This window comes from Macaca thibetana, chromosome 3, assembly GCF_024542745.1.
Source record: "Macaca thibetana thibetana isolate TM-01 chromosome 3, ASM2454274v1, whole genome shotgun sequence".
Taxonomy (NCBI): domain Eukaryota; kingdom Metazoa; phylum Chordata; class Mammalia; order Primates; family Cercopithecidae; genus Macaca; species Macaca thibetana.
In genome coordinates this window covers 131,022,613-131,048,563 of record NC_065580.1, presented here as the reverse complement: position 1 = coordinate 131,048,563, position 25,951 = coordinate 131,022,613, and the positions used below count along the sequence as shown (strand labels likewise).

The 25,951-nt window shown below is 45.7% G+C and overlaps 1 protein-coding gene across 6 annotated transcripts in view; it reads right to left on the bottom strand.

Moving 5' to 3' along the window:
- The window catches only part of CALN1 (calneuron 1), a 662,896-nt gene that overhangs the window by 319,003 nt on the left and 317,942 nt on the right, over positions 1-25,951 (bottom strand). For all 6 annotated transcript variants that reach the window (XM_050783591.1, XM_050783597.1, XM_050783596.1 and 3 more), the window contains one exon: positions 12,841-12,984. In XM_050783591.1, the coding sequence (XP_050639548.1) occupies positions 12,841-12,984 (144 nt within the window). The remainder of the gene's footprint in view (positions 1-12,840; positions 12,985-25,951) is intronic.

The window sequence follows — 25,951 nt, the reverse complement described above, 5'->3', positions numbered from 1 at the left end:
TGGATGAGGCTGCTCTTATTGGAATAGGCGCACATACCAGAATTTTTTTTTTTTTTAAACTCTTGCAGCCCAGGCGGGAGTGCAATGGCACGATCTCGGCTCACTGCAACTTCTGCCTTCCGAGTTCAAGTGATTCTCCTGCCTCAGCCTCCCGAGTAGCTGGGATTATTGGCACACACCACAATGCCCAGCTAATTTTGTATTTTTAGTAGAGACGAGGTTTCTCCATGTTGGTCAGGCTGGTCTCGAACTCCTGACCTCAGGTGATCCCCCCACCTCAGTATCCCAAAGTGCTGGGATTACAGGTGTGAGCCACCATGCCTGGCCCAGAATTTTTTTTTAATATATTGGCTTGAATAGCTAGAAGTGACTCAAACAGTCTAGTTAGTCATCGGCTGAAACTTGAATTCAACATGGTCAATGTTAGTAAGATGGAGATGGCATATCTTTCTGGGCATGCTATAGAGGATGGACTTGCTTAGGGAGATAGGAACGTTGGAGAGGAAATGTCATGATCATCCAGTACCATTCCATGTCCCAAGCAAGTCTGAAGAATTCTCCCTTCACCAAAACAATGAGAAACCTAAAGACTGTCTCCAATTCACATCCTCTGCTCTCATACAAGGACATTTTGGGGAGTGGCTAGGGTCTTTTGCCCAACCAAAGGTAACCTCATGAGAACCCCATGTTTCTAGAGACTATTTTGGAAAGCAATTGGAAGCCAAAACGTTCACATATAGGTTTGAAATACCAAGGTATTTCAAGGGGGTGTGTGTGTGTGTGTGTATATATGTGTGTGTTCAGTTAAGAGTTTCAATGTCCTGTTGTCACCCTCAGTGACCTATATCCACTAAAATTACAAAAAGAATACTATATCTAAAAGCTATCTGGTTAAGATCTTAGAGTCACATGGCTCTTACTAGTGGCATGACCTGTGCAAGTTTCTAGAAACCTCGGTACTTCATTTTTCTCATCCACAAAATGAGAATCATAATAGTTAAGTAAGTTAATAAATCAAGTGCTTAGAACAGTCTTTGGCCCATGATGAAAACTCTGCATGCATTAGCTAGTATTATTGTTATCCAGTGTTATCACTGGGGTCCTGGTGAGCATTACATAAGTGTTATTTATCATTAATTATCCAGTTAAAACTTGCTACAGTAAGATCAAAAGCATACAAGCCATAATTCACTAACACAGAGTGAAATACAAAAGAGTTTAATACCAATTATGCTTATTCACAAATGCAAGCATTTGCAGAGACATTTTTCTTTAGTTGTTCTTCACCAACACTAGTGGCTTTGTGAATTATGTCATTCGTAGTCATACAAATCTCCAGGCACTGAGTTCCCTGTAGGAGACTAGGGAGGGGCTTCACTCCCTAGAGAGACCCTCAAAAAAGGAAACATAATTGGGTTTGCTTTCCATTCTGTCAAAGTGTGCCCCAGACTAGGGTATCTCCGACTTCAATGTGCATATGAAACATCTGGGAATCTCGGTAAAAGGAAAATTCTGGGCCAAGCATGGTAACTCACGCCTGTAACCCCAGCACTTAGGGAGGCCAAGGTGGGAGACTGCTTGAAGCCAGGAGTTCTACACCAGCCTGGGCAACATGGCAAAACTTCATTGCTACAAATAATAAAAAATAAAAATTAGCCAGGCGTGGTGACGACGCACGCCTGTAGTACCAGTGACGAGGGAGGAGGATGGCTTGAGCCCAGGAGACAAGGCTGCAGTGAGCTATGATGATACCACTGCATTCCAGCCTGGGCAACAGAGAGGGACCTTGTCTCTAAAAGATAGATAGAAAGAAATGAGAAAGAAAGAAAGAAAGATAGATAGAAAGAAAAAGAAAGAAAGAAAGAAAGAAAGAAAGAAAGAAAGAAAAGAAAAAAGGAAAATTCTGATTCAGCAAGTTAGGGGTAGGGCCTGAGATGGAGCATCTTAAACATGCTTCCAGGTGATGCTGACTCTGACTGTCCTCAGACCACACGTGGAGGAGGGAGGACACCAGGTCTCTGCACATGCAAGCACTTTGAGGGCCACCTGCATTCAGACAGGGGTGACTGAACCCCTAAGGACGGACTTTACTTCCTTCATCAGGTTCCCAAAGGAAAAACTCCTTATCACCTCACATTTACCTTCCACACAGACCTTCTTGCTCATGCAAATATCCGCAAGCTCGATGACTACTCTGTAGCCAAAGAGTTTTCTTTTAACCAGGGTCCCCCCCCGCCCAATTGTGTCAATGGACATATGGCTGCACAATAACCTGATGTGATGTTAAAGGATCAGGCTCATGGCCGGGCATGATGGCTCACACCTGTAATCCCAGTCCTTTGGGAGGCAAGGTGGGAGGATCACTTGAGGCCAGGAGTTCAAGGCCAAGCTGACCAATATGGAGAAACCCCATCTCTACTAAAAATACAAAAATTAGCCAGGCATGGTGGCGTGCACCTATAATTCCAGCTACTCGTAATCCCGGCACTTTGGGAGGCCAAGCAGGAGGATCACGTGAGGCCAGGAGTTCAAGGCCAACCTGGTCAACATGGAGAAACCTCGTCTCTACTAAAAATACCAAAATTAGCTGGGCATGGTGGCATGCACATGCAATTCCAGCTACTCGGGAGGCTGAGGCACAAGAATCCCTTGAGCCGGGAGACAGAGGTTGCACAGTGGGCAGAGCTTGTGCCACTGTACTCCAATCTGGGCAACAGAGCAAGACTCTGTCTCAAAAAAAAAAAAAAAAAAAAAAGGGGGGAGGGGGGCTACAGGCTCCTGGGCTCTACGCTTGGGGATTCTGATTCTATCAATCTGTTTTATTTTTTTTTTTCTTTTGTAGAGACAGAGTCTTGTGCTGTTGCCCAGGCTGAAGTGCAATGATACAATCATATCTCACTGCAGCCTCTAGCTCCCAGACTCAAGCAATCCTCCTTCCTCAGCCTCCTAAGTATCTGGGATCCTAGGTGCAAGTCACCACACCCAGCTATTTTGTGTGGTGTGTGTGTGTGAGTGTGTGTGGTGTGTGTGAGTGTGTGTGTGTGTGTGTGTCTTTTGGTAGAAACGGGAGTCTCACTGTGTTGTCCAGGCTGGTCTCGAACTCCTGGCCTCTCAAAGTGCTGGGACTGCAGACGTAAGCCACTGCACCTGGCCCTGTTTTTGGGTTTAACACACTCCCCGTGTGCTTCTGATGTGTAATCAGGTTTGGGAACCTCTGCTTTAGGCTAAAATCTCCACCCGCTTTCCCCTCTCGCCAGGTAGTTCCACTTCCTGCAGTCTGTGGGTGAGCTTCTTGCCTCACGCACAGGAAAGAAGTGTGTGTTCTATCTCACCAAAGAGACCGAATGCAAGTTCTGGAGCATTCTGACCAGCACACTGACATGTCTGAAGGTGAAATGGAAATGAGCACTGCTTGGCATTATATATGCTATATACCCTTTCTGTCTTCTACGAGATTGGAAATGAAAACAGAAAAGTCATATTAATGTGATTTATCAGCACAGGATAAATACTCTTAATGAATGGGCAATTGAAAAGGGGATGATGGGGACAGGAGGGCTGACATTGGGGACACCACCAATATCTTTCATGTGACTCAGGCCATGATTTTGTTCTTAGGCAGCTCAGCAGTTTGTCTCAAAACACACCATGAGTGAATCCTGCCAACCATAAAAATAAGGAAGTTCACACATAAGGGCCCGAAATAAATCCTTTTTAAATTTAACTGAACTGAATAAAATTCACCTATCCAGGCAGTGGCAAACCTTGAAAACAAATTACAACTAAGTTGAGAAATGAGAATGAATTTCCAAACTCCAACACACATGCTAGAATTGCATGAGATTCTACATCTTTGAGGAACAGAAGGTAAATCAAGGAGGAAGAGGGCAAGATCTTCAACTGTTTGAAAGAAGGACCTTTGTTCTCCTCGCAGAGTAGAGGTGGGCGCGGGTTGGAAGAAGAGAGAATTGCATTAGGAAAGTGTGAGCGGGGCTGGTGCAAGGGCCCTTGCGCTGCTGAGAATGTTTCCTGGTTCGATTGTTTCAGGAAAGCATTTGCAAAGTTAGCTGGATTCACTCCAGATGACCCAGTAGTGTGGTTTTGAAAGTACTGAGAATGCAGAAATCAATTGAAGACATCCCTTAGGTCTTGAGGATACCAAGCCTTTATTCCCCAGTGAATGTTGCAGGAAGCTCTGAGATCAGCCAAACAGCTGCTTGTGCGGATCACAAAACTAAGGCGAACACATAGGGTGTAGCCCAGCCCACAGCGACTTCAAGAAGCCATTTTTCTCAACTTGCTTCTATAATTCAGCTTTGGCTGGGTGTGGTGGCTCATGCCTATAATCCCAGCACTTTGGGAAGCAGACGTAGGAGAATCACCTGAAGCTGGAAGTTCAAGACAGCCTGGGCAACAAAGTGAGACCCCCTGTGTCTACCAATAAAAATAAAAATAAAATAAACAGAATACAGCTTTGGAGACAATTTTTTGAGTGACTTTTGTTTTTCTTTTTCTTTTTTTGTTTTTGAGGCAGTCTCGCCGGGACACCCTGGCTGGAGTGCAATGGCATAATCTCGGCTCACTGCAACCTCTGACTCCCAGGTTCAAGCAATTCTCCCGCCTCAACCAGCTGAGCAGCTGGGATTACAGGAGCCCGCCACCACGCCCAGCTAATTTTTGTATTTTTAGTAGAGACGGGGTTTCACCATATTGGCCAGGCTGGTCTCATACTCCTGACCTCAAGTGATCCACCTGCCTCGGCCTCACAAAGTGCTGGGATTACAGGCATGAGCCACCGTGCCAGGGCTTTGAGTGACTATTTTGTCAGCCAATCCAAGGATGATACATAACTAATATGATGCATAGGAGGAAAGTTGACCCTGACATGCAAAGGACACCTTGGGAATTGGGCTTAAAGGGCTCAAGGAGCCTGGTGGAAAAGAACTGCAGGCTTCCAGAATCAGGGCTGATGGAGAGATCCTGGCCCCCAAAAATAGGCATCCAGGAAAGGCGGATCTTGGTCCTCAACTGGTGCTTGGTAAAAGTCACCTTAGCTGCAGAGGCTGATGGAAGAGAAATGGAACAGTGACCACAAGAGAACAAAGAACGGAGTTAAAGTTCCAAGAAATAACTTTTGCAGTGACGAGCCAAAGAGGAGACCCCAGGCACTAGGCAGAAGTTTGGGCTTTTTGTGTATTTAACTCTGAATAGTTCAGGCTGGGCCCAGTGGCTCACATCTGTAATCCTGGCTCTTTGCGACACTAAGGCGGGAGGATCCCTTGAGGCCAGGAACTTGAGAGCAACCTGGGCAACAGAGTGAGACTTCATCTCTGCAAAGAATAATAAAAAACTTAGCTGGGTGGGGCAGCCTGTAGTCCCAGCCATTTGGGAGGCTGACGTGGGAGGATAGCTTGAAACCAGGAGTTTGAGGCTGCACTGAGCAATTACTGCATACTGCTGCACTCCAGCTTGGGCAACAGAGCAAGACCCTGTCTCTACAAAAAATAAAATAAAATAAAATAACTCTGAGCAGTTCAGCCCATTTGGCACACACATGTGCATGCAGGCACACGCACACACAGACACACACACATACACACACAGCCAGTCCCACCACTGAGGGCAAACTGGCTACAGGCCAGGTGAGCAATCCCAGACCCTCCTGCCTGCCTTCCATTCTGTCCCCTGGAAATGTCTGGCTGGATCCGTGTCCAGGAAATCCAGGCGAGATCCCTAATCCAGGGAGATGACTGTTCCATGTGCAGCCGGCAAGGCACCCCCCTCCCAAGGAGTCACCTAATGAAAACCTCATGTGTCAACTTGGGTTGCACAGACAAACCCAGGCTAATTCCAGCCGGGCCTCGTGCCGAAGGTATGACCTCACTGTCGGGCAAAGCGGCAGGGACCCCAGAGAAAGAAAGATTGGTGTGTGGGCCAGACCTGCTTCTAATCACAGCCAGCTGGATGGATAGACGCACCGTTGCCATCCCGCCTGCCCAATACCAGGGTGTACAGAACAGGAGGCATGATCATCCTATAGCAAAGAATCCTAAGCTTTGCCCCAAACACTCCTTTTTCTTTTTCTTTCTTTTTTTTTTTTTTTTTTTTTTTTTTTTTTTTTTTGGCATCATCCACATACTAGGCTGGTGCGATTACTTTGCACCAACCTAATAAAAATCTCTGCCGTTCCACATGTTCCACACCAAAGAGAAACTTAATTAGGTAGGCTCGAATCTCCGGAGGATTCCCAGTTACAGAAGCGAGGAAGGAAGGATATAATTAGAACCTAATTTTTTTTTTTTTTTCTTAACAGAACAGCTCAAAAGGTCCCACTAAGAGAAGGACAACTAAATGCAGTCATTCCATCCATATCCAGAACCTGGTACCTGAGAAGTTTCACTCATTGGCAAAGTGAAATTGGCAAAATACCTTCAAGACATGCACTTCAACCTCAGACTGGGCATTTTTCACTTAGCTCTTTTCACACTTAGGGATTGTATAAATTTTGTGGCGGCAATGCCTGTAGCCTACACTGCTGCGTATTTTCATGGATTTTGTACTAAATCTTTTGTAGGCAACAAAACAAAACTTCAAGGAAGCTGAGCTTCAAAAATAAATAAATGCACTTTTACCTGATGGGTCACCGTGAAATAGTTGATGACTTGGGTTTTTGTTAAAGGAATGAATAGAAATCCGCTGTGAGATTTGCTCAGAAGTTCTGCTTTCAGCGTTGGTAGCTGAGTATGATGAGTTGCAAATAAATTGGTGAAACTTGAAGTCTCTTAAATCGCATCCCAGATGCCTCAGCCCTGATGAGCTCTTTGAACAATATCATCACATAAAGCCCTAAGGGACTCCAAGCTCTCATGAAATCAGGGAAAATTTGCAGTAATCTAAAAATTTCCCCACAAGCTGGGGTCCAATGAAAGAATATACAAACAAGCATGAACTTGGGGCTGAAGACGCTTAAATCTTTTTTTATTTTTTTTGTTTTTTGGGGTTTGTTTAGAGACAAGGGTCTAGCTCTATTACCCAGGTGGGAGTACAGTGGCGTAATCATAGCTTACTGCAGTCTTGAACTCCTAGGCTCTAGCAATCCTCCTGCATCAGCCTCAACAATCCTCCTGCCTCAGTCTCCCAGCTAGCTGGGATTACAGATGTGCACCACTATGCCCAGTTATTTTTTTTCTATTTTTGCAGAGACGGGTTTTCACTATGCTGCCCAGACTGGTCTCAAATTCCTGGCCTTAAGCAGTCATCCTACCTTGGCCTCCCAAAGTGCTGGGATTACAAAATGTGAGCCACGGTACCCAGCAAGATCCTTAAATCTTATAGGAATAACTCTCCCACAATTATAGGAATAACTTCCAGACATAACTAGGAATAACACTCTACAAGAAAAATAAGCCCTTCCTGTGTGTAAAGAAGTTGCTAATTGCTAATTCCATTCACATTTAGTCCATTTGATTAGGATTTTTGTTTGTTCGTTTGTTTCTTTAGATGGGGTCTTGCCTTGTCGCCCAGGCTGGAGTGTAGTGGCGCAATCTCAGCTCACTGCAATCTCTGCCTCCTGGGTTCAAGCGATTCTCGTGCCTTAGCCTCCTGAGTAGCTGAGATTACAGGCACGTGCAACCATACCTGGCTAATTGTTTTGTATTTTTAGTAGAGATGGAATTTCACCATGTCAGTGAGGCTGGTCTCGAACTCCTGACCTCAGATGATCTGCCCGCCTCAGCCTCCGATGACAGGTGCGATTGACTAGGTTTTATTACAAGAGTTGTGTGAGCAGAATCAAAGACCCAAAGCCTTCTTAGTTTCAGAAACAGAGGTACAGGTTAAGACTTTTCTCGTTTTAAGGAGTAAATTTTTTTCCTCTAAATGTATCTCTGAGATAATGATGGAAGTCACTGGAAGTAAGATCTTGCTGGAAAAGGTGTGCTTTGCTCCAGCTTTTCAGAAATATCTCTAAAATATAAAGCAAGGTCGAATCAGGCCTACAAAGACATGGTGAGTCACCAGCAATCAGAATTGGGAGAACAAGCTGGGAACCACTCATACAACTGAATACCCTGGATAAAACATCTCTATCCTGAACCAGAAAATAAATGTCTACAGCTGCACTTGGCGGTTGGCCCTAGGGTCCATTCACCATATGGTCACCCTTATTATCATCCTCCCAACAAGTCCAGCAAGATAACAGGCGAGAACCATGCTCTTGCAACTAGCCTGCAGGCCGAGCAAACATCTCCTTATCATAACCTTGGTCTGTTCTTCCAAAGAGACTTCCTGCCCATCTCCTCTGTCCTTGCTTCTTGGTGTATATCTCATGCTCAACCCAGGGATGCCAAAAGCCCAATCCTCTGGTGCCCAATGCCTAGAATTAAGCTGCTTTTCAGAGGGGAACGGTGTGTGTTAACAAAACAAAACAAAGAGGCCTCCTTCCTAGACCTTTATCTAAGGCAAGATCTAGCTGGTTTGGGATAAAACTTAGGGTTCTAGAGTAGGGAAGAACCTTAAAGATGATCAAATCTAGTCATTTTTCAAAGCTTATTTTATTTTATTTTACTTTATTTTTGAGATGGAGTTTTGCTCTGTCACCCAGGTTGGAGTACAATGGCACAATCTCGGCTCACCGCAACCTCCGCCTCCTGGGTTTAAGGGATTCTCCTGCCTCAGCCTCCTGAGTAGCTGGGATTACAGACATGTGCCACCATGCCCGGCTAATTTTGTATTTTTGTTAGAGACAGGGTTTCTCTATGTTGATCAGGCTGGTCTTGAACTCCCGACCTCAGGTGATCTGCCCGCCTCGGCCTCCCAAAGTGCTAGGATACAGGTGTGAGCCACTGTGCCCAGCCCATTTCTCAAAGCTTTTTAAACATTATGAGGGCTGGGCGCGATGGCTCACACCTGTAATCCCAGCACTTTGGGAGGCTGAGGCGGGTGGATCACTTGAGCTCAGGAATTCGAGACCGGCCTGGCCAACATGGTGAAACCCCATCTCTACTAAAATACAAAAATTAGCCAGGCGTGGTAGCGCACGTCTGTAACCCCAGCTACTCAGGAGGCTGAGGCAGGAGAATCGCTTCAATCTGGGAGATGGAGGTTGCAGTGAGCCAAGATCATGCCACTGAATTCCAGCCTGGGCATAAGACAGAGTGAGACTCTGTCACAAATTAAAGAAACACTACAAGGTTGTATTTTTTCCAGCGAGGTTGTATGCGGAAACTCAGTAAATAGAAAACAGACATAAAACAAGCTGTTTTGTTCATACAGTGGAATAGGAATATGGCCATCAAAAGAAATGAAGTCATGATAAATGCTACCACACAGGTGAACCTTGGAAACACTATAGTAAGTGCGAGAAGCTACTCACAAAGGAAGGCAAATTACATGATTCCATTTATAGAAAATGTCCAGCAGAAGCAACCACAGAGACGGAAAGTAGAGAAGTGCTTGCGTAGGGCTTGGGGAAATACAAGGATTGAGAGGTGATGGCTAAGAGGCGCAAGGTTTTGTCCGGATGCAGTGGCTCACACCTGTAATTCCAGCACTTTGGGAGGCCAAGGCGGGCGGATCACATTGTCAAGAGATCGAGACCATCCTGGCCACCATGGTGAAACCCCATCTCTACTAAAAATACAAAAATTAGCTGGGTGTGGTGGTAGGTGCCTGTAGTCCCAGCTACCCAGGAGGCTGAGGCAGGAGAACCGCTTAAACCCGGGAGGCGCAGGTTGCAGTGAGCAGAAATGGCGCCACTGCACTCCAGCCTGGTGACAGAGTGAGACTCCGTCAAAAAAAAAAAAAAAAGTGAGATGCAAGGTTTCTTTTTGGAGCAATGAAAATGTTCTAAAATCGACTGTGGCATGTGTTGCACAAATCTGTGCATCTAGCCTGGCCTGGCTGGCCTGGCAGAACCCCTACAGGCTCCTCCTGGATGAGCCCACCAATCACCTGGATATTGAGACCATCGATGCCCTGGCAGACGCCATCAATGAGTTTGAGGGTGGTATGAAGCCAGTCAGTTCTGACTTTGGACTCATTCACCAAGTGAGGTCCTGGCCGGGTGTGAGGCACAGCAGAGAGTGTCTAGGTGGTTGGGTGGAGCAGTCATGGCGTATGAAGGGGCATAGTACTTGCTTACTGAATTAAGACAAGGGGCTCAGGGTGTAGACACAGGTGGCGAGGACCAGATCTTATGGCTCTGCCTATGGGGCTACTTTGAAAGCCTTAACTGAAACACTTCATGTCTTCAGTAGCTACTTGGAGATGTTAACCAACTTGGGATTACTGAGCCAAATGGGGCAGAGAGTTGGGTAGAAAACAGGGTGCTTTTGCTACTGGTCCCAAGATCCTTCAATCCAAAAACATGATTCTACTAAGAAGGGTATGGACTAGATAGGGGACTGCCACAGTCATCAGAGAATAAGCTGCAGGTCATTTCTCGGAAGCTTTGGAGAAGATGGAAGTTGGGTAAAAAAGAAAAAAAAAAAAAAGGAGGCTAAGAGGGAAGCCTCTGAACAGATCTGGACAATGGGAACGTCCAGACTGAAGGATGTGACAATGGGAATGACACAGTAGCTCCAGCTCAGAAGGCTCCAAAGCCTGCGTGTTATGGTGTCCTTGGGACAGACCATCCCAAAGAACTTAGAGGCAAGGAGGCAGTCTGCAGACATCGGCGTGCGGGGTAGGGCAGGAAGATAATGCAGTTTTCTTCCTAGAAGCCCCTTCCATCAGTCTGCTGGGCAGGAATGGGGACAGTGACTGGCCCAGGATTAAGTCTAGGATTTGTTTTCCAGGTTGCACAGGAAATGCGGGTCTGTGGGAAGCAGAGACACTGACTGGCCTGGAGACATCCTGGCCAACAGGGAACACCTCAAGTCGAAGCTGGTACATGGGAATCCCCAGCTCACCAGAAGGACGCACGACATGTGAGCCCTCTGGTCTTGGGTTAGGACCTCTGTCTGGAGACCAACAGCTGCTTCCCACTGACCAGTCTCTCGGACAACATAGAGAAGTGGTTGCCTAGGGCTTGCGGGGACAGGGGGATTGGGAGGTGATGGCTAAGAGACGTGACAATCCTTTTTGGAGTGATGAAGGTGTTATTTTATTTTCCTTCAACTTTTATTTTAAGTTCCGGGGTCTGTGTGCAGGATGTGCAGGTTTGTTACATAGGTAAACGTGTGCCGTGGTGGTTTGCTGCACAGATCAACCCATCACCTTGGTATTAAGCCCAGCACCCATTAGCTATTCTTCCTGATGCTCTCCCTCCCCACCCCCAACAGGCCCCAGTGTGTGTTGTTCCCCACTATGTTCTCATCATTCAACTCCCACTTATAAGTGAGGAAAAGCACAGGTATCTTGGAACCTAAAATAATATACAATTTAGGCCAGGCACGCTGGCTCTCACCTGTAATCCCAGCACTTTGGGAGGCCAAGGTGAGATCAGGAGATCAAGACCATCCTGGCCAACATGGTGAAACTCCATCTCTACTAAAAACACAAAAATTAGTCAGTTGTGGTGGCGGGCACCTGTAGTCCCAGCTACTCTGGAGGCTGAGGCAGGAGAATCGCTTGAACCCGGGAGGTGGAGGTTGCAGTGAGTCGAGACTGTGTCACTGCAATCCAGCCTGGGCGACAGAGCGAGACTCCATCTCAAAAATAAATAAATAAATAAAATACAATTAAAAATAAAAATTAAATTAAAGTAAGATAAAAATGTTAAAATAGACTTGTCATGAGAAAAGAAAAAAGGTGAGAACATGTGGTGCTTGGCTTTCTGTACCTGTGTTAGTTTGCTGAGGATAATGGCTTCCAACTAAAATCCGTTGTGGCACTGGTTTTACAAAGCTGTGACTCTCCTCTGGCTACACTGGGACTACACTCCCGCAGTGCGGCAGCACTGCTCCCACGGCCCCTCCCCTGCCCCTCCACCTGCGTTAGCTGCACTCTTAACTACAGCGGGACAGTTACCTGTCTGTTTCATATCCTCCTTCCAGTTACATTTGTCCATGTCTGGACTTTACTGGCTGTTCCCTGCAGCCCGTTGCTGGTGAACTTTTCCTGCCTGTGATGCAGCCAGAAACACTGAGGATTAGCCCAAGAGCCCAAGCCCAGGCTCTAGCCCATGCAGGAGCTTAGGATTCTTGTTTGAGGGGTTTTGGTGATGTTGGAGGAAGATCCCGCCATCTCCATTCCTTTTTGCTTCTAGCTTGGAGCTCTGGACCAAGACCAGTTTTTAAATAATTCCTCAACAATGTAACTTTTAGATCTGCGTGACATCTACAAAGCATCCAATAAAGAAAGAGGACACAAACAAAAAAAAAAAACCCTGTGCATCCACTAAGCACCCCTGAATTGTACACTTTAAATGTGTGAATATTAGAGTGTGTGAATTCTATCTCAATAAAGCTGTTATTTAGAAGAGGAGGAGGAGTAAGAGGGGGAGGGAGAAGAAGAAGAAGAGGAAGAGGAAGAAGAAGGAGGAGGAGGAAGGGGAGGAGGGAGGAGGAATGGGGAGGGAGAGGAAGATGGGGAGGGGGAGAGGGATGGGGAGGGGGGAGGGGAGGAGAAGGAGGAGAAGGGAAATAAGAAGGTGCTATAACTGCTCCACCAGCCAGGCTTCTTTCCTTGCCCCATCCTATAGTGGCCCTAAAACAATCTCTACAGGGCCCTAGAACTCTATGGAAAGTTACCAAAAAAGCCTGTTCTAGTCCAGGTTTCTGTTTCTCAAATGTAAACCAAGTCTTTGGAATTAAAAGTGCGAGGCCCTGCATAAATCCGACGTCTCACTGATGAGACCAGGGCACGTCTCAGGGGAGAAGCTGCTTGTACGGGTCTTACCGTCCATGTCCAAGCGCTGCATGATGATGGCCAGCTCCACCTCACTTGGCATGTACCCCAAAGAGCGCATGGCCATGCCCAGCTCCTGCTTGGAGATGAAGCCGTTCCCATCCCGGTCCAGAACCCGAAAGGCCTCTCGGATTTCTACAATGGAAAAGCAAAGAAAGTCCAGTGGTCACATGGTTGGCTTTATTGCACTGCAGTCATTGGTGATTGTCTACCGAGAACTCCTAACTGCTTTACAAACAGTGATTTGTTAAAACTCTTTAATCAGATAAAAGGGAAGACAGAAGAAGAACATAAGAAAAGAAACAAAGAAAAGAAAAAGGAAAGAGAAAAAAGGAAATGGAAGGGAGGAGAGGAGAAGAGAAAATGAGAAAGAAGAGAAAGAAAAGGAAAGGGAGAAAGGGAGAGAGAAAAAGAGAAAGGTGGAAGGGAGAGTGGAAGAGAAGAATGGAGGGAGGAAAAAAGAGAAAGGAAAAGAAAGGAATGGAGGGAGGGGGAAAAAGGGAAGAAGGGAGGGAGAAAGGAAGGAAGAAAGCAAGGGAGGGAGGGAGGAAGGAGGGAAGTAAGGAGGAAGGAAGGAAGGAAAAAGGAAAGAAGAAAGAAAAAGAAAGGGAGGGAGGAAGGACGGAAGGAAGGCAGTCAGACAAAAGAAGGAAAAAAGAAAAAGAAAGGAGGAAAGGAAGAAAAGAAAGAAAAAGAAAAGAAAGAGAAAGAAAGAAAAAGAAAGAAAGAAAAAAAAAGAAAATGAAAAGGAAGGAAGGAAGTAGGGAAGGAAGGAAGGAGGGGAGGGGAGGGGGAGGGGAGGAGGGGGGAGGGGGGGGGGGGGGGGGGGGGAGGGGGGGGGGGGGGGAGGGGAGGAGGGGGAGAGGAGATGGGGGAGGGGGGAGGGGGGGGGGAGGGGAGGAGGGGGACAGGAAATGGGGGAGGGGAGGAAGGAAGAAAGGAGACAGCTGGACCTGAGCATCCTCCAACTCTGTAGGAGGCACACGATTAGATGGTGGTCCCAGCAGAGAATCATGTTAACCAAGGACACTTTCTGAGCAAAGGTGAGGATTTGGTTTCAGCTGTGAGGAGAAAGCTGCCTCTTAACTGCAGTCCTCAGGAGGAAAGGAGAATGCAGTTCCCCTCTGCAGGCATATTTCAGATCCCTGCAGCTGTAGGAGCTGTGCAGAAAGCTCTTTCAGCCTCATAGGAGGAGAAGGGTTAAGTATCCTGCTGTTTGTATCTCATTCTCCTAATTTACAGGTGTTTTGTAGCTATAAACAACCTCAGATCAATAAGAGCATCATGAAAACTCAAAAGAGGCCTTTAATCACTTTGTCCCTGGGCTAGCAGAGAACTCGACTCTGCTGTCAGTAAGGGCTGTTTCACCTGGCAGACAATCTCCCCTCCTCTTCCCCTAAACCAGAGTTGCTCTAAATTCCACCCAAAGTCCCCTTCTCCAGAGCCACTGCAGCTGTCAGTCCTGGATTGGATGTACAACACAAGGAACTGGAGGTCACAGTGTGAAGATGAACGGTTCATTAATTGTTTCTGAGCACACCAGACCTAGAGCAGCTTTGACTTTTCATCAATAAACGAAGTGCAAGCCCAGACATGTCAGCTGTCATTATTCACCATGCCACGCAACTAGTATTGACTTTCTATCATGTGAGAAGCACAGTATTAATAAATACTGAGAAATAAAAATGATCCACCAGGCATTGGGGTTCTCCCACTCAGCCTGACTCCACTCAGGATGGTAAGATGCATGCAGAAACTTTCTATCGCTCTTCAAATGCATACAAGCCCCTTGACTCTGACTCATTTACTTATTACCTCACTGAATATCTCGCCATGCCCTGGCATGGTCATTACCACAAACTTGGTGACTTAAGACAACAGAAATCTATTCTTTCATAGTCTGGAGGCCAGAATTCCAAAATCAGCAACATTAGATCACAATCCTGATGTCAGCAGAGCTGTGCTCCCCGTGAAGGCTCTAAGGGAAAATCTATTTGTCTCTTCCAGCTGCCAGAGGCTCCAGCATTCCTTGGCTTGTAGCCCCATCACTCCAATCTCCACCTTCTCCTCTTCTGTCTATAAATCTCCCTCTGCCCTGCTCTTATAAGGACACTTGTGTTTGCTTTTAGGGACCACTCAGATAATCCAAGATAATCTCCCCATCTCAAGATTCTTAACTTCATCACATCTTCAAAGACTTTTCTGTAAGGTAACATTTATAAATCTCAGAGATTAGGATTTGATATCTTTGGAGGCTGCTTTTCAGATTGCCACACTATTGCTTCCAGTGTTTTTGCCCGAAACATCTTCCCTTTTTCTTTCCTTGCCCAAAATTATATCCATCCTTCAAGGTCAAGTGTGGATGCTAAAGTGACTCCATCTTGGATGCTAATCTGCCCTGTTGACTTCTGATAAACTCTAATTCTGGGAATGCCTTTTCTATTTTATCTACTGTTCCTTGTGTAAGACCGTGTACTTACCATACATCCTGCCCTTAGGCAGACTCCTGCCTCTCCCTACAATTGTCCTACACATTCCTTCCCTATGGTATGTAAGTCCTGGGTCTGGTAGGTGATAGGCCAGGGGGATCCACCATCTTGTCTCACCAACCCGCAAGACACAGGCATAGGGTAAGTCCCTATTAAATGTTTCTTTCTGAGAAGCTAGACATGCCAGCCTCTTTCTTCAGCCTCTCAGCTTCCTCGGACTTTGGGAGTAAGTTTTCATGGACTTGCCCACTGCCAAACACCAAAGCGGGGGTCATGGATTCCACAAAACTGTCTTTGCTCACCATAGCCAAGTTATCTCCCTTTCTGCTGACTGTTCACAGCAGGTCATTCATTCCTTTCTTGTGACATCCGGCATACTCCATCTAGAAATACAATTGGCTTCTTTTCTGAGCGGTAAGCACCTCTTACCCTTCTTTCATCTTAATGCGTTCCCTGCCCACACTGTAGGAGGCGCTAGACAGATAGCTGTTCAACGGATGATGAGTCTGAATGGATAAGAATCATATATTAGTAGTAAATTCATTATCAATACTAATGCAGCATGTTGAATTCTTTCTGTGATGAACTGTGGGCTCCAGCAGAGAGGAGACCAGCCTGTGCACCAGGACCCTAGGCTTCCAGCCAGGCGTATTAGCTAATTAGGTCTGCGGCCAAACCCTGGAGGCCTCAGTTTGTTCATGCGTAAAATGAGCTGTGCTGGCTGCAAGGATCCCCCAGGTCCTCCAGCCCTTCTTCTATGAATCTGTGGACATCGTTAAAGTGGTTAAGCGAAGAACAGGAAGCCTGTGTTCTCTTACATACCCTATTAATCTGCTATTCAACACCTCCTCCCCTTTCTTTCCATCAATGGTATAGAAACAAATTTTAGTCCAACCCAAATTCTGAATCAAGGCATTTGTCTGCATTTTGAGCTTTTCCCATCAATGAAATATGCTCAAGGTGACCTAGAACAGCCATATGTTTTCCTACCAAGTCCCGACGGGTCTGGAAGGAGCTTGGAGCCACTGCTCAGTTTGAGGTCATGGCGCACTGTGCTCAAGGACACTGGAGTGGAGGACATAGCCTCATGTGGCCTGAGCTCGGATCCCAATTGCCAAGGATGGGAAGATGCAGAGACCAGGCCTCCCAAAGTGAGAGTCAGCCATGAGGCAGCCAGCACCAGCGCTGCCCTTCAAGCTGGTGCAGGCTTCCCCCTCAGCCTCAATTTCCCCATCAGAAAAATTGGGCTAGGTCTGATCTCCTTCCAGCCTCTATAGCAGGGTTTTACATGGGAGCCAGGACATACGAGACAACAGTAGGAAATGTCAGAGGATGGCAAGGTCTGTGGCTACAGTCACTGGATAGCCAGTTGTAAGTTAGCCTTGCTCTTAGTTCTCTGGACCGCTCCTTCCCAAGGCATCTCCCCTTCCCTTTCCTTCTGATTCAATCCTGAACTCGCTGGGCTGCTGATATGGCTGGACAGGGTGGGTTCCTTTTATTGGCAGGCCTTGCTCCTGCGGTCTCCCTGTATGCCCTAGACCTTACGGGTGAACATCAACCTACATCCTTACACTGGACGACACCCCACCGGGCCCTAGCTGGTGGTGTTTGAGAACATGGCCTGTAAATGAGGACCTGGACAGCTGAGCCTTTGGACTTCCAGGTTGCCCCACCTTTGGGGCTACTGGATTTAGCAAGTCACACTATAGATGGAGGTCACTCCAGAACTTCCCTCCGCTAAAGGGACCTGCTCCTTTGAAGCCTTGAATGCCTACGGCTTACTCTGTAGTCTGGAGCAAGGCTGGCCTCTTCCAACCAAGCCCAGGACAGGGCAGGCCACACATCAGCTCAGGCTTCTATTTTCTGTGGCATGCAGGTAAGTAAGACAAATCTGTCCTTCTTTATTCTCTATTTGCATAGGGAGCTCCTGGCTCCCAGGTAGAGAATTCGTGTGTGTGTCTGTGTGCGTGTGTGTGTGTGTCTGTCTGTCTGTCTGCAGAAGCAGACAAACCTCACTAACTTCTTTTTTTTCAAAATAGCAGAAAGAGGAAAAAAAAATACAAAACTAGAAATCCATAATAGGCACCTCTAGAGATTTAATGTTTCTAGGGTAAGGAAAGCCCAGGTGAACCAGAGGCTTATTAGAAGGAAATGGGTCTTGCAGTCTGGGAGAGACATGTGATGTGTGCCTCATTTTATTTTTAATAGCAGAACAGGGTGTGAAAAATATGCCCATAAAACCCACGGACACATTGGAACAGGCAGGATCCCTCTGGCTCTAGGAGGACGGCTCCCAGCATTGAGTGGGCTTTGGCCACTTTCCCATCCTTGGGAACTGGGGACCACAGATCAAGTTTTCAAGAACAGCCAGTAATGTTGTGTGCTTTTCACTGAAACGTACTCCTTTTCTTTGGGCCAAAGTCTCTGGTGCTTCAGGGCTACGTGAGCATGCTGTATCTTTGGTCTTTAATTAAATTTTACTCCTCCATCTCATGCAACACGTGCACGTTAGACAGTAGTATGCCAATTTTAGCCACCTCCAAGACGTCTTTGTGGGCCACAGAAGTGCTGTCTGCAATGGTGATAGGAACCCGTCCAACTGTCATTGTGTGCTGTATGAAAGGACACGTGGCAAGACGCATCATCTCAAAGAAGGACTCCAGTCTCCACACGCATATGGAGTCGCCAGAATCAAAGTCGGCGTTCCCACAGGGATCTGAGCCCCTCCTCCCTAAAGGAAAGCAGAGAATCTTGAGCCAAGCAAGGACTTGGAAAGAAATAATCCTGTTATTCAGCCCAAGAGATTTACTTCTCATTATGCTGGTAACTTTTTTTTTTTTTTTCCTGAGACAGTCTTGCTCTGTTGCCCAGGCTGAAGTGCAGTGGTGCCATGATAGCTCACCGCAGCCTTGAGCTCCTGGGCTCAAGGGATCTTCCCGCCTTGGCCTCTTGAGTACACACCACTATGCTTGACTAATTTTTTATTTTTAATTTTTTTGTAGAGACAGGGTCTCACTGTATTGCCCAGGCTGGTCTTGAACTCCCAGCCTCAAGCAATCCTTCTGCCTCAGCCTCCCAAAGCGCTGGGATTACAGGCATGAGCTGGTAACTCTTTTTTCTTTCTTTCTTTCTTTTTATGTTGGAGATATGATCTCGCTGTGTCACCCAGGCTGGAGTGCAGTGGCATGAGCTCGGCTCACTGCAACCTCTGCCTCCCTGGTTCAAGTGATTTTCCTGCCTCAGCCTTATGAGTAGCTGAGATTACAGACACTCACCACCATGATGGCTAATTTTTGTAGTTTCAGGAGAGACGGGGTTTCACTATGTCAGCCAGGCTGGTCTCGAACTCCTGACCTCAGGTGATCCACCTGCCTCAGCCTCCCAAAGTGCTGGGATAACAGGCACGAGCCACTGTGCCAGGCTTTCTTTTTTCTTTAAAAAAAAAAAAAAAAAAAATGTCTGCATTGAGACCTAGCGCCCTCTGACAATCAGGCCTCAGCTCCACGATGCTTCCTAATGACACAGCCCATTCCAGGCAGGAACAACGGCAAAAGCACAGCTACCGCGGGGCGCAGACTCATTTCTCAGGCAACAGATAAAGTCCAGACAGCAGCCAGCATCGATACTAGCTGGCTGATGTTTGGCTTTGAAGAATCAGGTGAAATTTACAGTACTAATTTGCCACCTCACACTGGTAATGAAGACAACAGTTTTTCCTATCTCAGTATGTGCACGATGCAAAAGCTGCTTGTTCTCCACAGAAATATATCTTCAGGAAGATTGTGGGTCTTCACTGCATAAAGTGATGGCTCTACTAACAAAGAAGATGCTTTGTGAGGATACATGGCACTGAGACATTGCAAGACTGGAGAAAGATGCGGTTCAGCAAGGCTAGGCAAGACAATTATTTAAAAGCAATGGAAATGCACCAGAAAATGTAAGATATAAAACTAGAGTTATTTATGCAAAGAAAGAAATTGGGCAGAGACTGAGCCTATGACAAAGAGATTTAGAAGGGGTTTCACCTTCTCGAAGAAAGGTAAAAAATGAATGATTACAGATGATTAATAAGCCATTCATTCTGCAAAGAGTTGCTATTTAGTTATATGTCAGTTGCTGTGCTAGGATAGGTAAGTAGCAAAAGAAACTTTCCAGGCTGCAAGAAATCTGTATTACAGTTGAAGAGACAGAGAGGTGACCAGATGTTCATAAGCAAGAATGACAAGTGCTATAATCCAAGTCTGCACAAAATCCCACGGAAGTCGATATGTTGAAGGGACAACTCTGAGGAAGGGTTGTTGGGGTTATGCTTGAATCTTTTAAATCTCAAGTCTATCAAGAGAAGGGCAAATGGGCAGGGGTGGGAAAATGCGGCAAGACACGAGCATGTCTACAATTCTGGCTGCCTGGTGGGTGGAGAAACCGGAAACACTGAGAAATGAGAGTGGAGAATTGCACTAGGGTGATGCTATACTTTGGATGTTTCCACTGTTGAAATTTGATCTCCACTGTTGGAAGTGGAGCCTAATAGGAGGCCTGTGAGCCACGGGGGCAGATCCTTCATGAATAGATCAATACTCTCTCTGGGAGGAGCGGGAGGGGTCGCATGAGTCCTCAATTAGTTCCTGCAAGAGTTGGTTAAAAGAACCTGGCACCTCCCTCTCTCTCTCTCGCTTCCTCTCTTACTATGGGATCTTTGCATACACTGGCTCCCCTTTGCCTTTCTCCATGGGTGGAAGCATCCTGAGGTCCTCACCAGCACTCAAGCAATTGCTGGTGCCATGCTTCTTATACAGGCTGCAAAACCATGAGCCAAATAAGCCTCTTTTCTATATAAAGTATCTAGCTTCAGGTATTCCTTTATAGCAATGCAAAACAGACTAAGACAGGCAGTATTGCAACAGGCCTTCAGAGCCATCTGGGCTCCACCCTGCAGGCCAGGGGTTGGCAAACGATGGCCTGTAGCCAAGCCTAGCTCACCACCTTTTTTCACAAATAAAGTTTTATCGGAACACAACCATGCTCATTTGTTTCTATATGTCTCCACCGGTTGTCTATCATCTCCTGATTTTGTGCTACACCAGCAGGATGGAATAATTGTGATAGGAACTGTGTGGCCCACAAACACTAAAATATTTATACTCTGGACTTCTCTTTTTAAAGTGTGTGACCCTTTCATGTAGGCCACAGGGAGCTCCCAGTGGTTTTAAAATATATGTTTTTAAGGGTGAGATTTTTAGACTAAGAGCTCAGGCATCAGGGCGGCTACTGCTGGAGTAACAAGAGATAAGAAGCTGTCACAGAGTCTGAGGGGAAGATGATGAGCTCAGAGCTAAGCCAGCATGGTGGCAGAGGACACTATGGAAAGAAGGGCTTGAGAGACTTTTCAGAGAGAGAGTGGATGGTGCTCAGGGAGAGCTCAGATGTCAGAGTCTGGGAGAGGGACGATTTGAAAGACAACGCTGGAGGGCCGGGCACAGCGGCTCACGCCTGTAATCCCAGCATTTTGGGAGGCTGAGGCGGGTGGATCACTTGAGGTCAGGAGTTTGAGACCAGCTTGGCCAACATGGTAAAACCTAAGAAAGAAGTAAAGTAAAAGTAAAAATGAAAGTAAAATAAAAGTAAAAGTAAAGACAAGACAAGAAAAGAGAAGGAAAGGATAGAAAAGGACAGGAGAGGAGAGGAGAGAGGAGAGGAGAGGAGAGGAGAGGAGAAGAGAAGAGAGGAGAGGAGAGAGGAGATAAGAGGAGAGGAGAGAACACTGTAGTTTATGTGACAGCATTAACAACACACAGTTCAGGAGGGACTGAAGGCTGTCTTGGAGGGAGGAGCAGTTTGGCCACACTGAGGACAGGTGTCTGACTGATACCCTGGTGGTTGCTTCTAGTGAGCAGCTGCAAATATTTGACAAGAGTTTGGAGACAGGTGATGCTGAAAATATGACAAGAATGGAAAACGGGGATAGAATGATGATCACTGCATAGAAAATGCTGGTTTAATCCCAGGGAGGGCTTTGGTGTGAATGAGTTCTAATTTAATTATAACCTATCAGTCTGCAAATATGACCAATTGACTTCAGTAGTTAGGAGACACAGAGGTGAAAGGGACAGAGCTCTGAAGGCAGAAGGAAGTGTGCTAGAAAACGGAGATTGGGGCCAGGCACGGCGGCTCATGCCTGTAATCCCCGCACTTTGGGAGGCTGAGGCGGGCACATCACCTGAGGTCAGGAGTTCAACACCAGCCTGGCCAACATGGCAAAACCCCATCTCTACTAAAAATACAAAAATTTGCTGCGCATAGTGGTACATGCCTGTAATCCCAGCTACTCGGGAGGCTGAGACAGGAGAATCACTTGAACCTGGGAGGCAGGGGTTGTAGCGAGCCAAGATCGTACCATTGCACTCCAGCCTGAGCGACAAGAGAAAAAGGAGGCTGGGCATGCAGCAGGAGCTCAGAAGTGTTCCCAGTTTTAGTAATGTGGGACATTTTGGACATTACATTATATATGGTCATTATACTACATATATAGTATTATATGTATAGTATAATATATATAGTATAATATAAATATATGGTATAATGTCCATAATGTCCTACATTATTATATACTGCATAGTATATATTATACATAACATACAATTATATAGGATATATTAATGTATAGTGCATAATATATACTATATAATATACAGTGTATAATAATAACATGGGACACAGAAACAAGCCACTTAGATGGAAGGGTAGATACACTGCTGCTTTGTATAATTCACTTTTTTTTAGCATCATCATCTCCACCGGGAATTTTTTTTTTTTTTTTTTTTACTTTTTCATGGAAAGATCTATTTTAATTTATTTTTTAATATTTTTAATTGAGGTCAAAAATATAATTTACCATCTTTACCACTGTTAAGTGTTCAGTTCACTGATGATAAATACATTATACATATACATTATTTATTTATTTATTTATTTATTTTTTGAGACAGAGTGACTGCCGTACAGGCTGGAGTGCAGTGGCGCCATCTTGGCTCACTCCAACCTCCATCTCCTGTCTTCAAGCAATTCTCGCGCCTCAGCCTCCCAAGTAGCTGGGATTACAGGTCTGTGCCACCGCACCAGGCTGATTTTTGTGTTTTTAGTAGAGCCGGGTTTCGCCATGTTGGCCAGGCTGGTCTCAAACTCCTGACCTCGTGACCTGCCTGCCTCAGCCTCCCAAAGTGCTGGGATTACAGGCCTGAGCCACCGTGCCCAGCCATATACATTCTTTTTTATTTCCATCCCCCACCTTCTCTCCCCTCCTTCCTTACTTCTGGTAACCAGCAACCTACTCTCTATTTTCATGAGATTTTCTTTTTTTTAGCTCCCATATATGAATGAGAACATGCAATATTTTTCTGTCTGTGCTTTACTTATTTCACTTAACATAATGACCTCCAGTTCCATCCATGGTGCTGAAAATGACAGGATCTCATTCTCTTTTATGGCTGAATAATAGTCCATTGTGTATATGGACTACAACCTGGTTTTTATTTTTCGGGGCACATTTTAAAAAGGGATTATGACTCCTTAGGTGATTTGTTATTTGAGATATGACTGCATCCATTTCAATAAATAGTCTTTGAACGTGCCTCTATTCCAGGCTCAGACTTGAGAAGAAGGCTCAAGTGAGACATGGCAGAGGCACGCCTGAGCCGAGCCCAGTCCTGAAGACACTTCCCGCTTTTGTTTGCTGAAATGGAATCTTATTTCACAAAGCATTTTAGGCAGTTTCAAGGACTTAAATGAGACTAGCCTGGACAACATAGCAAGACCCTGTCCCTGTTTTTTAAAAAAGGCTTAAATTTTACCTAAGGGAAAAACACGCACAGGAGTTGGAGGAGAGAAAGATGAAGTCGAAATCTGTGAGGAAACACACAGGGAGGAGGTGAGACTTGGAGGCTGAGAGAGGCTGAGGCTTGGAGGAAGCATGGCGGAGAGGCCCTTCAAAGAGGGCACAACAGGGTAGGGAAGCAGAAGGAGACTGAGTTGGAGCTCTGGGCTTCTGCTGGGTGGCGCCCTGCAAAAGGGCACAGCTAGCACTAGTGGCCAGCCATACTTCCAAGTTAGCTGCAGGTATTAATCTGGAACTAGTCACTGCATCTGTGCTGTAAGATGAGAATCCAGCGTTGAACAGGACTCCTGTAAATCTGTAAATTCTCCAGCCCAGATTCACGTTGGCCAGCTACCACCCAGCTGTTGACCAAAAGAGCCAAACTCTGTGAAATATTTAAAGAGGTTTATTGTGAGCCAATATGAATGATCACGGCTGGGGTACAGTCTCAAGAGGTCCTGTGAAAGTGCCCAAGGTGGTCAAGTTATAGTTAATTTTATAATTTTAGGGAGATAGAAATTATAAGCAAAGACATAAATCAATACATGGAAGGGGAACAGTGGGGGTACTGACAGGTCATAGGAGGATTCAAAGATTTTTGAGGCTGAGTGCAGTGATTCATGCCTGTAATCCTAGCACTTCGGGAGGCCAAGACAGGAGGATCATTTGAGACCAGCAATTCAAGACTAACCTGGGCAACATAGTGAGACCCCATCTCTACAAAAAATTAAAAACCAAATTAACCAGGAGTATTGGCGCATACCTGTAGTCCCAGCTACTAAGGAGGGATGGGAGGATTGCTTGAACCCAAGAGTTTGAAGCTAAAGTGAGCTATAATCATGCCACACCTAAGAAGTCAGAAGAAAGGAATGCTCGAGTTAAAATAAGGGGATTGTGGAAGCCAAGGTTTTTGTTAAGTAGATGAAGTCTCATAGGTGGCAGCCCTCAGAGAGCATGTGATGCTATACCCATCAGGCTGGATTCGGTATTTTATTACCTTAAGATACTGTTTGGTCAGTCTTACAATCTGCATTTTAATCTTAATGCAGGTCAGTTATGCCTAAACTCTGACAGGGAGGGGACATAACAAGGTGTGTCTGACCTCCCTTCCCATCATGGCCAGAATTCAGTTTTTCAGAGTGCTCTGGGGTCCCCTTGGCCCAAACTGGGGTCTGTTCAGTTGGTTGGGGGCCTAGGATTTTATTTTTGGTTTACATTGCTTAAGAATGAGTCACTGTTGCCAGGCATGGTGGCTCCCACCTGTAATCTCAGCACTTTGGCAGGCCAAGCTGGGCAGATAACCTGAGGTCAGGAGTTTGAGACCAGCCCGACCAACGTGGTAAAACTCCATCTTTACTGAAAATACAAAAATTAGCCGAGCGCCAGTAATCCCAGATACTCAGGAGGTTAAGGCAGGAGAATTGCTTGAACCCAGGAGGCGGAGGTTGCAGTGAGCTGAGGTCGCACCACTGTACTCCAGCAACAGTGCAACACGCAGTCTCAAAAAAAAAAAAAAAAAAAGAAAAGAAAAAAAAGAATCACTGTTGACCCTGGGAACAGGCAGGAGGCAGTGTTGGGGAAAAACGTGCACAGGCCCAGTGCTCAGGGCTAGTGGGGCACTGATAGGATGAACCTACTGTGCATCTCAGATGTCCCCGCATGCCACACTCCTGGCCTTTCTCATTACCTCATGGCCAAAACCACATTTTTTAATTAAAATGTGAATCTGACTCCTTCCCTAGCTGTCATTCTGAAAGAAGGGCATTTTTGTAACTTATTAAGTGGTGAAATTATACCAACAAAGACTATCTCAGGTTATGAAAAATAATTTCTTTCGTGGCCAAAATCACATCTTTAATTGAAAAATTAAGTCAACTACTTCTCTATCTAGCATTCTGAAAGCAGAGCATTTTGGTAACTTTATGAGATGGTGAAATTCTACTGACTAACTAAAGAATCCCAGGTCATGAAAAGTAATTCCTTTCTTCAGCTAGAATGGCACAAGATAGTCAGAAAGCTAGGGGCATTTCTAAGGGTTTAAGAACTAGAGCATAAAGTTAATCTGTCCCCAAACGTTACACCTGGACAGATTAAGCTGAATCGATTTTAGCATGCCAGGTAGGTTAAAACTAATGGAAAATTCCCCAACAGTGAAAGAACAAAGCAAATTAGAACAGAAACAAACAAGGAAGCCCAGCCCGGCCAGAGATACTGAATGCTCCAGGCAGGGCCGAAAGGAAAATGAGTGGATGAGATTTAAATATGTATGAGAGTGATAATCACTGGAGGGTCTCCATACAAAATGACAAATGGGAAAATTCTCAGGGCTGACCCCTCTGGGCAGATGACGAGTGAAGTCAGAAGGAAGGGATCTCGCATTGCTGGAACACATCAGTTCCATTTGTCTGGAGTGGTTCTAGACTCCACTGCTAGGTCATCAACAGCTGCAACTCCAGAGGATCAGTAAGGCAACTGCTCCTCCAAAAAAGCTTGAAAAACTGTTCAGAATGGGTTTTAAAAGTCAAAAGACATATTTCAAGCAGTGTCTATGTTGTGATCTTATTTTAATAAAATAAAAATGATACATATTTTGGAAGACTGCAAGAACGGACCTCAAAATATTAACAGTGAATTTTCTGTGTGGTGAGATTACAGCTGATGTTTATTTTCTTTGCTCATCGGTATTTTAAAAGTCTCTGTTATAAACTTGCTGTATTAGTCCATTTTTACACTGCTGATAAAG